The 17,036-nt window shown below is 42.9% G+C and overlaps 1 protein-coding gene and 1 pseudogene across 1 annotated transcript in view; one reads left to right on the top strand and one right to left on the bottom strand.

Annotated features, from left to right (window-relative positions):
- ATR (ATR serine/threonine kinase) overlaps positions 1-12,558 on the bottom strand; it is a 132,584-nt gene extending 120,026 nt beyond the window's left edge. Inside the window, exons 1-2 of the mRNA XM_011958085.1 lie at positions 12,378-12,558; positions 1,448-1,539 (exon numbers count right to left, since the gene is read on the bottom strand). Of these exons, the coding sequence (XP_011813475.1) occupies positions 1,448-1,539; positions 12,378-12,436 (151 nt within the window). The 5' untranslated portion in view covers positions 12,437-12,558. The remainder of the gene's footprint in view (positions 1-1,447; positions 1,540-12,377) is intronic.
- Positions 12,559-14,641: 2,083 nt separating this feature from the next.
- On the top strand, positions 14,642-16,139 carry LOC105523294 (annotated as a pseudogene).
- Positions 16,140-17,036: the final 897 nt, after the last annotated feature.

Raw genomic sequence — 17,036 nt, 5'->3', positions numbered from 1 at the left:
GGATCACCTGAGCCCAGGAACTCAAGACCAGCCTGGATAAGATGTCAAGATCCTATCTCTACAAAAAAAATTTTTCTTAAAATTAGCTGGGAGTGGTAGTGTGTACCTATAGTCCCAGCTACTCGGGGGGCTGAGGCAGGAGGATTCCCTTGAGCCCATAAGTTCAAGGCGGTAGTGAGCTATGATCACACTACTGCACTCCAGCCTGGAACAAAACAAGACTCTGTCTCTTTAAATTAAAAAAAAAAAAAGGGTGGGGGGATCAGACTTTGGTGACCAGAATTATATCCAGTGCAGCTAATTTTGGTATTTTTATTAGAGACAGGGTTTCGTCATGGTGGCCAGGCTGGTCTCAAACTCCTGACCTCAGGTGATCCACCCGTTTCGGTCTCCCATAGTGCTGGGATTACAGGTGTGAGCCACCGTGTCCAGCCAACGCTAGTCTTACCTAATTTTAAATGTTTAAAAATCACATGCATTCCTCCACCATACATCCATTTATCAAACATGTACTTCAGGAATAACATGCCAGGCAGTGCTAAAATCTAAGGATTAAAAACAAAAGTTCTCACAATCTGATGGGGAGTCAAACAAATAAACTAATAATTACAAAACAATATGGTAACCGCACTAATCCAGAATAAGGAGAAACAGGTATCTGGGAAGACACTGTGAAGGAAATGATTCCTAGATGAGGAGTTGGTCAGAGAGGGGAAGGGCAAGTAGTCTAAACAGAGGGAATACGAATATGATACAAAAACACATCTTGCAAGTATTCAGCAGTCCTTTATTATTTTTCAGCAACCCATCATTTTTACTGGTTGAAAAAGAAAGGCTTAATGGCTAGTCTAAGTCATAAAATCTGTGCCAAATTTGGAATTCAAATTATAAACCCTGAGCCTAAGGCCATTTTATATTATCCCTTCCACGCAATTTCAACAGATATGACAAATGTGACACCATTTTGCCATGTAGGTAATATTCTGTCTATCAGATTGGCACAAACAGGCAATAATTGATTCAGTAACTCACATAATCCTATAATCTCCTACAGGCACAGGCATGAACTTACTTAAAGAGTAACTTAATTAAAGAGGTTTTTTGGGGTGGCATTTGCTCTTAGTCTACCACTGGCATAAGAGCTAACCAAAATAGGGTCCACGTGATTGGTACTGGCCAAACACTTTTACATATAATATCCAATATCAAAGAACTCATAGCAAGCAATAGAAAATCTAGATAACAAATAGGAAGAGAGAATTATTTTAAAAGCCTAAGTCAGATTTTGTAACAAGTAGTAAGCAATATTAACAAATAACTTGCTTGAAAATAGTAACTATCATAAATATATCTAAAACTACATGGAGAAAATGCTACTATAATGTATACATGGAAAAGAAAACAGTCCAATTTATAAAGTTTATATAAGAAATAATTGGTTTCTTACCAACATTTACATCTGTAAGTATCCGGTCAATGAATTGACATAGAATTTGTCTTGGCTTCTGTACAACTGCATTATATTCCTCTGGTGTGGCACTAAAATACAAATTAAAAGCTTTTAATTCTTAAAGTGACTCAGTTTCATTTGCAAAAAAAATTCTCTAAAGTACAACTTATCAAATGTGTTTAGCATCAATGTCGATATTCACAGTATTCTTCTGTTTAAAAATTGAAAAGAAAATCTGAATGTTACCAACTTACAAGAAAAAAAAAAAAAATGCTAAGTAATAGTAAAGAGATCCAATCAGCAAAGCCTAGACCTGAATATGGTGGCCACTAGCTACAAGTAACTACTAAGCACTTGAAGTGTGATTAGTACAAATTGAAATGTGCTATTAATGGCAGTGGCAGCCCAGTTGGAGCGGCCACTGCCATGATGCCAGCTGCAATAAGGAAGGTGGGGCTGGGGCTGCTCGCTCCATGGAGCCAGTGGGCAGAAGCCCCGCCCCGTTCTGAGTTGCAAGAGAGATGGAAGCCCCAACCCCTCTCCGAGTTGCAGGGTTGGGAGCCCAGCCATCCTGGGCGCAGATGCAGCCGTCCAACCATGGCCGCAAACCCAGGCATCCCTGCTCTCTCCAGGGCCGGGAAGGCCCCCTGCCCTCACAGACTTGGAAGTGCCTGCTCCTGCCGCCTGGCCTCTCCCCGCTCCCGGCGCCCACACCAATTTCGGAGCAAAGTTGTGGCGGAGCCCAGGTGGTATCACGACCAGGCCGGGTGTGCAAGTGCTCAGGATGCCACGGACACAACAGCCCCCTGCTGCCTCAGCACCCTCTGGACTTCAGGCGCCTACGGGCAGGCCAAGCGGTGGGCTGAGGGCAGCTCAGTATGGGCCTGTAGGCGCCCCTCGGCACGAACAGCCTGGGTGTAGTGGGCGGCAGGTTGATGGCAGCAGGAAGTAGACAGGCTCCTGGGCAGAAAGGGGTGGGCCCCCAGTGAAGACCCACCTTTAAGCCAGGAACAGCTTGAAGCCTGGGGGCCTGGCTGCCGGTCACATGGACCACAGTGAGAACTTACGGTGCTTTTTCCAAGCCCACCCATGACTGCCCATGGACCAATCAGCACTCACTTCCTCCCTTCTGAAGCACATAAAAACTAAATTTTTGGTGGAACTCTAATACCCTTTTCCACAGTGGCTGTACCATTGTACACTCCCACCTGCACTGCACAAGGGTTCCAATTTCTCCACATCCTCACCAACACACGTTATTTTCTGGGTGGTTTTTAAACTTTTTTTCCCCCTTTTGACGACAGGGTCTAACTCTGTTGCCCAGGTTACAGTGCAGTGGTGTAACCATAACTCACTGCAGCCTCAACCTCCCAGCCTCAAGAGATCCTCCCATCTCAGCCACCTAAGTAGCTGGGACCACAGGTGCATGTCACCACACCCAGCTAATTTTTTGTATTTTTTGTAGAGACGGGGTTTCACCACTTTGCCCAGGCTGGTCTCAATCTCCTTGGCTCAAGCGATCTGCCTGCCTTGACCTCCCAAAGTGCTGGGAGCCACTATGCCTCCCAAAGTGCATGAGTCACCATGCCCAACTGTGTTTTCTTGTGGGTTTTGTTTGTTTGTTTTGAGATGAAGTCTTGCTCTGTCACCAAGCTGGAGTGCGGTGGTGTGATCTCAGCTCACTGCAACCTCCATCTCCCGGATTCAAGCAATTCTCCTGCCTCAGCCTCTGAAGTAGTTGGTACTACAGGCACGCACCACCATGCCTGGCTAATTTTTTGTATTTTAGTAGATATGGGGTTTTACCATGTTGGCCAGGATGATTTCATCTCAATCTCCTGACCTCGTGATCTGTCCGCCTCAGCCTCCCAAAGTGCCGGGATTACAGGTGTGAGCCAACGAGCCCGGCCCCAACTGTTTTTTTATTAATAGCTATCATAATTGGTGTGAAACAGTATCTTGTGGTTTTGATTTGCATCTCCCTAATGATTAGTAATTGTGAGCATCTTCTCATGTGCTTATTTGTCCATTTGTATATTATCTTTGGAGAAATGTCTATTCAAGTTCTTTTTCTATTTTTCATCAGGTTATATTTGTTGTTGAGCTGTAGGAGTTCTTAATATATTCTAGATATTAAATTCCTTATCAGACATATGATTTGCAAATATTTTCTCCAATTCCATGGGTTGCCTTTTCACTCTATTGATATTGCCCTTTGATGCACAAAGTTTTTAATTTTGATGAATTTATCTCTTTTTTTATTTTGCTGCCTGTCCTTTGTGTCATCAAAGAAATCACTGCCAAATCCAATGTCATAATGCTTTCCCTCTATGTTTCCTTCTTTTTTTTTCTTTTTTGAGACAGAGTTTTGCTCTTGTTGCCCAGGCTGGAGTGCAATGGCACGATCTCGGCTCACTGCAACCTCCGCCTCCTGGGTTCAAGCAATTCTCCTGCCTCATCCTCCTGAGTAGCTAGGATTATAAGCATGTGCTACCACGTCTGGCTAATTTTGTATATTTTTAGTAGAGATGGGGATTCTCCATGTTGGTCAGGCTGGTCTGGAACTCCTGACCTCAGGTTATCCACCCGTCTCGGCCTCCCAAAGTGCTGGGATTACAGGTGTGAGCCACCACACCCGGCCCCCTCTATGTTCCCTTCTAAGCGTTTCACAGTTTTACTTCTTATGTTTAGGTATTTGATCCATTTTGAGTTCACTTTTGTATGTCTTTTGGACTTTTAAAGTTTTCCTGTAGAGGTAAAGACAGGAGCCAGATTGCAAGGAGCTGAAAAGCTAATGAAATGTGACTACTGAGAATAGCCGGTTCTTTCCAAAGCTTGATCATGAAACGAAGAGAAGCAGAGTTGGTGATAACTAAAGAACTGTATGAGATCAAAAGGGCTTTGTTTTGTTTCTCCCTTAGAGCAACCGATTCTTGAGATTTGACTCCTCTTCTTGGAACCAGATACAAGTAAAAAGATCATTCTTGGACAGGAGGGTAACTCTTTCATAAACATAGAAAGAAAGGATGGGTACAGATGCAAATAATTTAATAAATTCAAAAGGCAAGTAAAACAAGATCCTCTGCTTCAAAGAACTCAGAATAGTCGCTGGGGAGAGGAGAGGAATGCACTTAAATAATCAAAAGCGGCCGGGCATGGTGGCTCACACCTGTAATGCCAGCACTTTGGGAGGCTGAGGCAAGCAGATCATGAGGTCAGCAGATCTAAACCATCCCAGCTAACATGGTGAAACCCTGTCTTTACTAAAAACACAAAAATTAGCTGGGTGTGGTAGCGCGCACCTGTAGTCGCAGCTGCTCGGGGGCTAAGGCAGGAGAATCGCTTGAATCTGGGAGGCAGAGGTTGCAGTGAGCCGAGATCACCCCACTGCACTCCAGCCTGGGTGACAGAGCGAGACTCAGTCTCAAAAAAATAAATAAATAATCAAAAGCAAGTATCATATACACCCAAAGCAGGGAATGATTAACTCTACCTAGAGGATTCACAGAAGGTTGTATGTGAGTGATTAGCAAAGTCCATCACTTCTGACAAAACAACTTAGGGTACAGTTAAGACGGTTACTTATAAATAATAGTATCTATTTCATATATGTCACAATTTATTTCTATATAGCAGTGTAAAATGTTCATACATTTTCCCCACTTATTATCTCAAATAGTAGTAAAAGAAAAAGTGATTTTTTTTTTCTTTTTCTGAGACAGAGTCTTGCTCTGTTGGCCAGGCTGGAGTGCAGTTAGTGGCACGATCTTGGCTCACTGCAACCTCCGACTGCCAGGCTCAAGCAATTCTCCTGCCTCAGCCTCCCAAGTAGCTGGGATTACAGGCGTGTGCCACCATACCCAGCTAATTTTTGTATTTTTAGTGGAGGCAGGGTTTCACCACGTTGGCCAGGCTGGCTCAAACTCCTGACCTCAGGTAATCTGCCCGCCTCAGCCTCCCAAAGTGTTGGGATTACAGGCATGAACCACCGTGCCTGGCCGTTTTTTTTTTTTTTCTTTTGAGATGGTGTCTCACTCAGTCGCCCAGGCTGGAGCACACAGGCGCGATCTCGGCTCACTGCAACCTCTGCCTCACAGGTACAAATGATTCTCCTGCCTCAGCCTCCCAAGTAGCTGGGACTACAAGCACGTGCCACCACGCCTGGCTAATTTTTTGTATTTTTAGTAGAGATGGGGTTTCACTGTGTTAGCAAGGATGGTTTCAATCTACTGACCTCATGATCCGTCCGCCTTGGCCTCCCAAAGTGCTGGGATTACAGGCGTGAGCCATCCTGATTTTTTTTAATTATTCAAACCACAAAGTCCAATCCTAATTGATTATATATAGGACCAATGGTATTTACAGCTAATAAATACCATAAAAGAACTGATCCTGGTCGGGCATGGTAGCTCATGCCTATAATCCCAGTGCTTTGGGAGTCCAAGGTGCGCAGACTGCTTGAGCTCAGGAGTTTGAGACCAGCCTGAGAAACATGGTGAAACCCTGTCTCTACAAAAGAAATAGAAAAATGAGCAGGTAGAGAGGCACACACCTGTAGTCCCAGCTACTCAGGAGGCTGAAGTGGGAGGATCACTTGAGCCTGGGAGGTGGAGGCTACAGTAAGCCGAGACTGTGTCACTGCACTCCAGCCTGGGTGACAGAGCCAGACCCCTGTCTCCAAAAAATAGAAAAAAAAGAACTCGTCCCTGGTCCTGGTATATAGTAGACATTTTAAAAAAAACAAAAACTGTTCAATGAATGAATGGTTTGTAAGAACCTTCTTGAATTTTGTGGTTTCTTCATTCCTAATGTATAGCCTTCTGGACCTGTGGAGTATTTACCTATTCTCTGCCACTAGACTATAAGCTCCTACAGGTGGCAGACTGTGCTTTATTTTTCTCTGTATCTTCTGAAGTGCCATTAGACCGTAAGCTCTTATAGGAGAGAAAATGCATTTTATTTCTTTTTGCCTCCGCTACATCACCTAGAACTTGCTTAACAGAAAAACTTACTGAAATTAACAAATGTTTTTAAGTAATACAAACTCTAGACACAAAGAATCAAAGGGCCAGGCGTCGTGGCTCATGGCTGTAATCACAGCATTTTGGGAGGCCGAGACTGACGGATCATGAGGTCAGGAGTTCCAGATCAGGCTGCCCAAGGTGGTGAAACCCTTTCTCTACTAAAAGATACAAAAATTAGCTGGGCGTGGTGGCAGGCGCCTGTAATCCTAGTTACACGGGAGGCTGTGGCACTGAGGCAGGAGAATCGCTGGGACCTGCAGGCAGAGGTTGCAGTGAGCTGAGATCGCACCACTGCACTCCAGCCTGGATGACAGAGTGAGACTTCATCCCCCCCCAAAAAAAAAAAAAAATGCAAGTTTGTATACGCTACTAAATAAAGTCCTTAAAAAAAAAAAATCAAAGAACAAGTAGTTACATTTGCATATGAAAGCAAAACAACTTAGTGCTATATATCTTATTTAAATCAGTGCTGGCCAATAGAAATATAATGTAAGCCACAATTCTGTATTTTCTGGTAGCCACATTAAGAAAAGAGATAGGCGGCCGGGCACGGTGGCTCAAGCCTGTAATCCCAGCACTTTGGGAGGCCGAGATGGGCGGATCACAAGGTCAGGAGATCGAGACCATTCTGGCTAACACGGTGAAACCCCGTCTCTACTAAAAAATACAAAAAACTAGCCGGGCGAGGTGGCGGGCACCTGTAGTCCCAGCTACTTGGGAGGCTGAGGCAGGAGAATGGCGTAAACCTGGGAGGCGGAGCTTGCAGTGAGCTGAGATCTGGCCACTGCACTCCAGCCTGGGCGACAGAGCGAGACTCCGTCTCAAAAAAAAAAAAAAAAAGAAAAAGGAAAGGCAAAAAAAAAAAAAAAAAAAATTGATCCTAACAATGTATCTGAAATATTAGTTGAATGTGTAATCAATATAAAAATTATTCATGAGATCTTTTACATTCTTTTTTCTGGTACTAAGTCTTTGAAACCCACTGTGTATCTTATATTTACAGCACATCTCAATTTAGACTAGCCACATGTGAGGTGGTCAATGGCCACATTTGGCTAGTGGCTACCATAGTATAGGACATCACATATTTAACAAAAAATTCAAAATCTGTAATTACAAGGTAACATGAATTGTTTTAGACAAAGTCAGGAGACACTGTGACAAGCCAAGGGTAATTTCACAAGTATCATTTAAAAATGTGAACAAAGAGGAACGTGGGAAGAGGAGCCAGGATTATGGGTAGTGGTCAGAGTTTCTTACAAAATTTCATTTTGTAAAGATTATGTACTCATGTATTATTTATGTAATTTTTAAAAATGAGTTTTAGAAAAAAAGTAAATAGATTACCGTTCATTAGATATACTAACAGAAGAAAGAAACTTGGCCGGGCGTGGTGGCTTATGTCTGTAATCCCAGCACTCTGGGAGGCTGAGGTGGGTGGATTGCTTGAGCCCAAAAGTTTGAGATCAGCCTGGGCAACATGGTGAAACCCCATCTACAAAAAATACAAAAATTAGCCAGGCATGGTGGTGCACACCTATAGTCCCAGCTACTTGGGAGGCTGAGGTGGGAGGATCGCTTGACCCCAGGAGGCAGAAGTTGCAGTGAGGTGTGTTCACACTGTTGAACTCTAGTCTGAGCAATAGGTGAGCCAGTTTTAAAAAAAAAGAAAAAAGAAAGAAAACTCACAGGAGTGAGCATTTCTTATTTTGTGACTTCTACCCTGGAACGGAGCTAAGAGGGTGTAACTTTTCAAAAGTATACTATAAAATTTGAGTATTAATATAAGTATTATATAAAGCTTAAGCACCTCCTCTGAGGTAAGCATCAAATACCAGGATAACCAAGATAGAATGCACCTACCCTAAAATAATTTGCAGATTAAAGGACAAACAAGAGGTAATTATGTTTAAGAACTGATAGGCCCAAGAAAGAACACAAGAGAGACACTCAGTCCTGAGCAGGGCCCTATCAGTCATGGCTTCCTTAAGGAGGTGATACAAAACTGAATCCCTAAGGGACAAGGCAGGTAAAATAAGGGTAAGAGAGGCGGTAGTCCAAGCACTAGAAACTATAAGAGGCTCTATATGGCTAAAGCCTTTAGAGATGCAGCTGAAGAGGGAAGATAAGGTCAAATCTCAAAGGACTGGCTAAGGAGTTTGGATTTTACACTGAAGGCAATGTGTAAGCACTGAAGGACTTTAAGGAAGTAAAAATTAAGCAAGTTTTAAAAAACATGAACTCAATTGTTATTTCCCTGTTTAAAAGATTCCAATGGTTTCCCATCACACAATACAATCTCACTCCTTTTTCTGGCCTCTAAGGTGCTGAAGGATGTGGCCCTTGCCTACCCCTCCCTGTTTAACTCATACCACTCCCCTCTTTGCACCCTGTGCTCCAGCCTTCTTACTATTCTTTTAAAAGTGGGCTCATTCAGGCTTGGCACGGTGGCTTACGCCAGTAATTCCAGCACTTCCGGGAGGCTGAGGCGGGTGGATCACTTGAGGTCAGGGTTGGAGACAACCTGAGCAACATGGTAAAACCCCATCTTCACCAACAATACAAAAATCAGCTGGGTGGTGCAAGCCTGTAGTCCCAGCTACAGGAAAGAGAGGCTGAGACAGGAAAATCGCTTGAACCTGGGAGGCAGAGGTTGCAGTGAGCAGAGATCACGCCACTGGAGAGGGCAAGACTCTGTCTCAAAAAAAAAAAAAAAAGCAGGCTCATTCCCACTTACCGGCCTTTGTACTTCCTATTTAATCTCAGATTCACATGACTAGCTTCTTTACACCATCCAAATCTCTAGTGGCTAATGCTGCTGCTCCTCAGAAGCTCATCCATATCCCACTGTTCCATGTAACATTTTAATAGCAACTATCACATCTGAAAATGTCTTACAACTGCAAAGCAATCTAAAGTAGGAAAATCAGAGAAGGTGATTCTGAATGACATCTAAATGAAACCATTCAGTGTTCAGATAGAAGGAACAGCAAACGATTAAAGGCAGGAACAGCCTTGGTGTCCTGGAGAAACAAGGTCAGTATCACTAAAGTAAGCAAGAGAGGGATAGAAGGTGATGAGGTCAGAGGCAGGCTGAGACAGATTATGTAGGACCTTAGAGGCCTTGATAAGGAGTTTGGATTTGATACTGATTTTAAATGTGCTGGAAAGTTAAAGGACGGTTTTGTGCAGGAGAAACTTAACAATATGACTAATAGATGAAAAATCACTTTACTGAGTGGAAAATCTATTGTAAGTAGGTAAAAGTAGAAATGGAGAGATCAACTAAGTTTACTGTAATAGTTTAGGTAAGAAATTCTGGTGGTAGCAGTGGAGACAGTGAAAAGTGCTAGATTCTAGATGTATCTTAAACATATGGTTGTCAGAACTAACTTATGGATTATTAAGGGACAAGGGAAAAAAACCAAGGATGACTCCTAGGCTTTTGGTTGGTATATTTACAATAACATGGGAGAAGGAACAAATTCAAGGGCAGTAAATCAGGTGTTCTGCTTTGGATATGTTAATTTTCACTTCCCAGTGTGGATGTTGAGTAAGCGATCTAATATGTATCTCTGATCTAGAAATGTAAATTTGGGAGTTATCAGCATATGGATGACATTTAAAGTCATGAGATTAGGTAAGATTACTTGGGAAGAGAGCACAGATTAAAAGAGGACCAAGGACATAGTCTGAAAGTACATGGGAGAACAGTCAAGAATGACTTCTAGATTTCTGTTTTGGAGAAATAAGTGAACATGGTGCCATTTACTGAGATAGCTCTACTTCAATGAATAAGAGAAAAAAAAATTTTTTTTTTTAATGTAAAAAAAGAAAGCTTATGAAGGTTAGGACATGTGGAGAATTTGTACTGGATATGCTGAATCTTAACTACACATAGGACACTCAGTGAAACTGCCAGTATACAGTAAATATACAATTCTATAGGAGACATGATTTGGAAAAACATATTAGGAGTCATCAAATAGCAGATTATGGTTGAAGGCAGGAGAGTGGAAAGGTCATTTGGCAAGACTATGCAGAGCAGAGTGCTAACAGCAAAAAAACAATAGGACAAAATTTATCTGAGGGACTGAGGAAGAGCAGCCCATAAATTAGAACATTAGTATCTCATTTTTTTTCAGTAGTCTAATTGCCATAGTCAATTAAAGGGAAACATTTTGGAAGAAAAGGCCTTGATAGCTTGAATCTGAAACCTAGCTCTGGTATCTGCTAGCTGTACCTTTGGTTCCTCAACTTCTCTGACCCTTTTTCTTAAACAGTGGTAACACTTGTTCCATTCCATGTCATGGACATACTATGAAAATGGATCAGCTTTTTTGATTCAAGTGGTTTTAATGAAAAAGCCATGACAATTAAAAACTATTAGACAACTCTCTATGGGTCAGTTTTTCTATTCTTTCTCTTGGAATAGCTACAAATAAATGAAAGGTAACATAAGCTCTACTGATGAACAGACTATGTATAATCCAAGAACCAATTATTTTTATTAACAGGACTCACGGAGGAAGACGCAAGAGGGAAGAGAAGTATTAATCAGCTAATTCTACTTTAAAGCAAAGTGAGAAAAGCATACTGAGCTTCACAGTGAGCCTGAAAGATGAAATTTGTAAACCACCTTCCTACAATGATCACTTTTCTTCATCTTCTTTTAGAGATGTAGAAGTTATTTTGCAAACTAAACACAAAGTATATTTGCCACAGATAAAAAGTGGAAAAAATTCATACACTCAAAAATAGTGACGCAGTTAGGACAAGAATGATCCCTTCATTTATCCTCTTATTCATATGTTAAACTAGATTATTTGGATGGCCAACCAGTGGAAATAAACACAACTGCGCTGCAAAAAGAGAAGTAGCTATCTCATTGGCTTAATGTCAGCTTTGACTTTGTGTGGAAAGTTTTCAAACAGTTTAAGAAACTGGGAAGCAGTTATTCCAACTGATAATTTAACTGCGGTAGCACCACGAGCTCATTTATTTCTTGTTCACAGGTTAGAATTAAACAAAACAAAACAAGCCCTACCGAGTCTTTAGGCCTGGTTCAGGGAAGCCTGCCTGTGTACTGAAGGGGTGTGGCAGCCATCAACACCTCTCCCTCCTTCTTTTGGTAAGATACTGGTTTTCACGAGGTTTACAGACAACAAGCATTTGCAAAGGAAATATTAAATTGTCTCCAAATTTTGGCAACACTCTGTGCACGCTGAGATTTTGTGGAACCTGAGGTCTATCTCTCCAATTTCTGACTAAAATAACGGATTGGGAACTGGACGATCAATACGAAGGAGGTCACATCTTCAGTACGTACTACGACTTCAATTCAAAGAAAAAAATTGCCTGTTCCAGCAAGTGATGTCACTTGCAGAAAATAAGAAGCAGTGATTTTCTTCCAAGGGCAGTTTGGGGACAAAATGTAAGGCTAAAAACCAATTCCTCCACGAGTGATCACGAAGAACAGAAATTGATGGGTCAAGTCCCTCGTCTAAGGAAAAAGATTTTCGAGAAGGAAATGAGTGTAGAAAAATGACCAGAAAGCGATTATCAGGCACTCTTCCCTCCAGCTGCAGGAAGCAAACTCTCGGGTCGGGGCTAATTCTCGGGTCGGGGCTAACACCCGCGGGCTGCTGTGGTAAATCAGGGCCAGCAGACGCCTCTCTCCCCCACGGACCGGCTTCCCGCAGGTTTGTGGCGACCGCCCCATGTCCTATCAACGGGCACTCTGAGGGAGAAGCGCCCAAATCAGCCACGGAGCATCTCCACAAGGGCCGCAGCGAGGACTTAAGGGATGCCAGCCATGGCGCGGCAGGGAGGGGGAGAGCATGTGAAACCCCAGCCGGGACCGGCGGAGGAGGATGCAGGACCCAGGCTGGGCCTACCCCTACCTGCCCAGCTCCCGCAAGGCGGGGATCATGGAAGCCAGCTCCACACCATGTTCCCCCATGCTGGGGCTGCGCGGCACTCGTCAACCACGCCGACTCGGGTTCCCAGTGTCTCCAAAGCTACCGCTGCCGGAAGAGCGCGGCGCCCGACGGAGCCTTGCGGAAGCCAAAACTCCTCCCGGAAGCCGCTACTGGCCCCGTTTGCTAGGCCCTGAATATTTTCTGCCTAGGACCCGGGGGAAGCCGGGAAGCCGTTAGCGGGCGGGGCAAGCGGGCTGGCGCGCGTCGGTCGAATTTCCCGGGTAGCGTCAGCTTTAGGTCTCCGCACCGAGTGAGCAATGTTCGTGAAGCTTTCGTTTTGAGTGGCCAGACTCTACTGTTCTCAAGCCTGGGAGGCACAGCGAAGCAACACCTCCGGATCGGGGGAGGATAGGGCTTGAGGACCGCCAGCCCAGACTCTCGCTTCACAAATGAAGAACGATGACAGCGAGTAAAGGCCAAGTGTAGACTCCAGGTTTCCCCAGAGTAACGCTCTCACATTTTGAAAGTTCCTCACTTTCCCACCGCTCTTGTCCCTCTTTCTGAGAGATACAGGCCAAAAGGTGGGCTCTCCCTGTTTTTTTTCCTTTTAAGCATTTTTTTTCAACTTGAAGTCAGTCACTCTTAGGTTTCCTTGAGGACCCTACCAACCTTTAATATTTAAAAATGGGGTTGGTTTATATTTGTGTCTCATCAAATCAGCAGCAGTACTATGTGTGGAAATGCCACCATTACGGGCATCCACAATCTGTGATTTAATTTTTAAAGTAAAGCAATGGATTTTGGCAATACACATTTTCTAGCTCAACTCAATTTATTGGAAAGATGATCACTATAAGAAATTGTTGACATGTCGAATTTAGGTAGTTAATCACTCAAAGTCATGCAGTATGTTTACATTTGTTCTTTGGTACATGAGGATAGTTAACTGATACAGTATCTTTTAAAAAAGTGATGTAATGACAGCCAAATATGCTCTTGCCTCAGGAACTTTCCATTTGCTGTACTCTCTGCCTTGAACACCATTTTGTCATTGCCTCTTTTCCTTCAGGTGTTTGCCAAAATAACACCAAAGAGCTTCATATAGACTAACACATATACACACTCTCTCTCGCCCTCTTTTTTTAATTAGAGATGTTGTCTTACTCTGTTGTCCAGGTTCTAGTGCAATGAATGTTGCAATCATAGCGCACTGCAGGGTAAGCCTCCCAGGCTCAAGCGATTCTCTCACTTCAGCCTGGGCTCAATTGATCCTCCTGCCTCAGCCTCCTGAGTAGCTAGGACTACAAACATGCCACCACGCCTGGCTAATTATTTTTTTGTAGAAACAAGGTCTTGCTATGTTGCCCAGGCTGGTCTCAAACTTTTGGCGTCATGGGATCCTCCCACCTTGGCCTCCCGAAGTACTAGGATTAGAGGTGAGAGCCACCACACTCCGACATGCTATGTTATTGTTTCTCTTCAGTTACAATGTAAGCTCCTGGAGAGTAAGGTCTTGTCTATTTTGTTAACTATCAGATACCCAGGACCTAAAACAGTGTCTGGCACATAGGTGGTATTCAGTAAACATTTGTTGAATGAATCACTGAATGTTTTAGTAGAAAGGACAGGGGATTGGGAGTTACAGTCCCTACACAAGTTCTCATTCCATCTGCTAGAAACTGTATGACCTCAGTAAAGTTACTTAATCTCTTAGTACTTCCATTTTTTCATCTGTAAAATGGGATTAATAATGTCTACCTCACAAGACTACAGCAAAGATTAAATAAGAGGTGGTAAAGTCATAAAGTGGTATATAATTTCTTAGTTAAAATGAATGAATTATACTACATTTGTCAACGATGAATCCTGAAAACTATGTTGATTGAAAAAGCAAATTCAAAGGTATACAAAACAGTGTCATATCATTTATATATAATCTTAAAACCACAATACAATGCTTTGTGTTTGTTATGTATACAAATATGTATGACAAAAGTATGAAAACATGGTTGACAAAGATAGGTATCAACTTCAGGATAGTTGCACCTGTGGAAGGGAGAGAAGGGAATGAAATGATGAAGCTTCAACATATCACTAAGGGTTTTTTTTGGTAGAATTTAAATTAATTATTATTGAATGAAAATTTAATGTTATATTTGGGTGGATATTATATTACCATTTGTATCTGCATAGCTAGGATATTCCAACATGTATTAAAAAAAAATAGCTCCTTCCTGTCTTGCAAGATGGTGGGGGGAAAAGTTGAGAAGCTAGATACCAAGGAGAAGAAACCTGAAGCCAAGAAGGCTGATGGTAGTGGCAAGGTTAAAAAGGGTAACCTCAACTGGGTGCTGTGGCTCACACCTGTAATCCCAGCACTTTGGGAGGCTGAGGCAGGCAGATCACCTGAGGTCAGGAATTCGAGACCAGCCTGGCTAACATGGTGAAACCTCGTTTCTACCAAAAATATAAAAAATTAGTTGGGTGTGATGGTGGGCGCCTGTAATCACAGCTATTCGGAAGGCTGAGGCAGGAGAATCACTTGAACCCAGAGGCGGAGGTTGCAGTGAGCTGAGATTGCACCATTGCACTCCAGCTTGGGCAACAAGAGCAAAACTCCATCTCAAAAAAAAAAAAAAAGGGGAACCTCAAGGCTAAAAAGCCAAAGAAAGGGAAGCCCCACTGCAGCTGAAATCCTGTTCTCATCAGAGGAATTGGCAGATATTCCCAGTCTGCTATGTCAAAAAGTCCAGGTACGAGAGGAAGTACTCAGCTACTAAATCCAGAATTGAAAAGAAAAAGAAGAAAGTCCAGAATTGAAAAAGGGAAAGTTTCTTGCCATTGCTACAAACCCAGTTGGTGGCAACAAGAATGGTGATACTTTTTGCGAAGTGAACTTCAGAAAACGCCTAGATCCTTCCAAAGATGTACCTCGAAAGCTGCTGTTGAACCACAGGAAAAACAAACAAAACACCTCAACACAGAGAAAACTGCAAACTAGCTTCTCTCCTGGGATCATTCTGCTCATGCTTACTGGGCACCACAGAGGCAAGAGGCTGGTTTTACTGGAGCAGCTGAGGAGTGGCTTATTAATGGTGACTGGACCTCTGGTCCTTATTCAGGTTCTGTGGAGAATACACCAGAGGTCATCACAAAATTGAAATCAGCAATGTGAAAATTCCAAAACATCTTACCAATGCTTGCTTCAAGAAGATGGTGCTACGGAAGCCCAAATACAGACAAAGTGACATTGTCAACACAGAAAGAGAGTAATAGAAGATTACGGAGCAATGGAAGGTTGATCAGAAAGCTGTGGACTCGTGGCCAGGCGTGCTAGCTCACACCTGTTACCACAGCACTTCGGGAGGCTGAGGCGGGTGGATCACTTGAGGCCAGGAGTTCAAGACCAGCCTGCCAATGGTGAAACCCCATCTCTACTAAAAATACAAAAATTAGCCTGGCGTGGTGGCAGGCACCTGTAATCCCAGCTGCTGGGGAGGCTGAGGCAGGAGAACCACTTGATCCTGGGAAGCAGAGTTTGCAGTGAGTGGAGATTGCACCACTGCACTCCAGCCTGGGTGACAGAGCAAGACTCCGTCCCCAAAAAAAAAAAAAAAAAAAAATTAGAAAGCTGTGGACTCGTAAATGTTACCAAAAATCAAAGCTATTCCTCAGCTCCAGGGCTACTTGCAATCTGTGTTTGTCCTGATGAATGGAGCTTATCCTAGCAAATTGGTGTTCTAAATTTCTTACCAAGAACCTAATTAAATAACTGACGTGTTTAAAAACTAAAATAAGTATACTTTTAAACTTAAATAGCACATCTGAAAAATAGTTTACAAATATCAAATTTTAGCTATTTTTAGAACATATGAAGAAAGATTATAAAAATTAGAATGCTATCTGGAAGGCAATAGCTGAATAGCATGGTAATTCTAAAAAGCAGTATAAACCTGCAAACCTTATAAATAGTAGAGCCTTGGGAATCCCATTTAATTCAAAAAGTCATTTTGTGCAAGATATTGGGTTAGGTACTTCTGTGGCATATAGAAAGATAAGGAAGATGAAGTTAATTTCAGCCGGGTATGGTGGCTCCCACCTATAGTCCCTGCTACTTGGGAGGCTGAGGTAGGAGGATGGCTTGAGCCAAGGAAGCCAGGGTTGCAGTAAGCCACGATCTCGCCACTACATTCCAGCCTGAGCAACAGAGCCAAATCCTGTCTCAGAGGAAAAAAAAAGTTAATTTCAGGTAATGTACAATTTGTGGATACAGAAAGGATGTAATGAGAACATAGACAAGAGCAAAGCGAAATCCAGTGAATGCTAGGAGAGGGATATAAACAGCATGTGTTGGAAAAATAGAGGACACAATCTACTCCAGTGGAAAGAAGAGGTGGATCAGGAAGGAGCTCAAGGAGAAGGTGTCACCATATCTGAGATTGGACTTGAAGGATGAGGAGGAATTCAAGAGACAAAAATTGGGGAAAAGGAATATATTCTAACTAGAGGCAGCAGTATGAGCAAAAAGCATAATGAGGGAGGAACACGGTCCCCTTCGGCTGGTATGAGGGGACATTTAGAGTAGTCTGAGACATTTGTACAGACTTCAATAAGTAGTGGAGAGGCTCTGGGATATTTTAT

The sequence above is a fragment of the Colobus angolensis genome, unplaced genomic scaffold, assembly GCF_000951035.1.
Source record: "Colobus angolensis palliatus isolate OR3802 unplaced genomic scaffold, Cang.pa_1.0 Scaffold46, whole genome shotgun sequence".
NCBI classification, from domain to species: Eukaryota; Metazoa; Chordata; class Mammalia; order Primates; family Cercopithecidae; genus Colobus; species Colobus angolensis.
The sequence above is the reverse complement of the archived record's forward strand: the minus strand, read 5'-3'. Positions and strand labels throughout refer to the sequence as shown.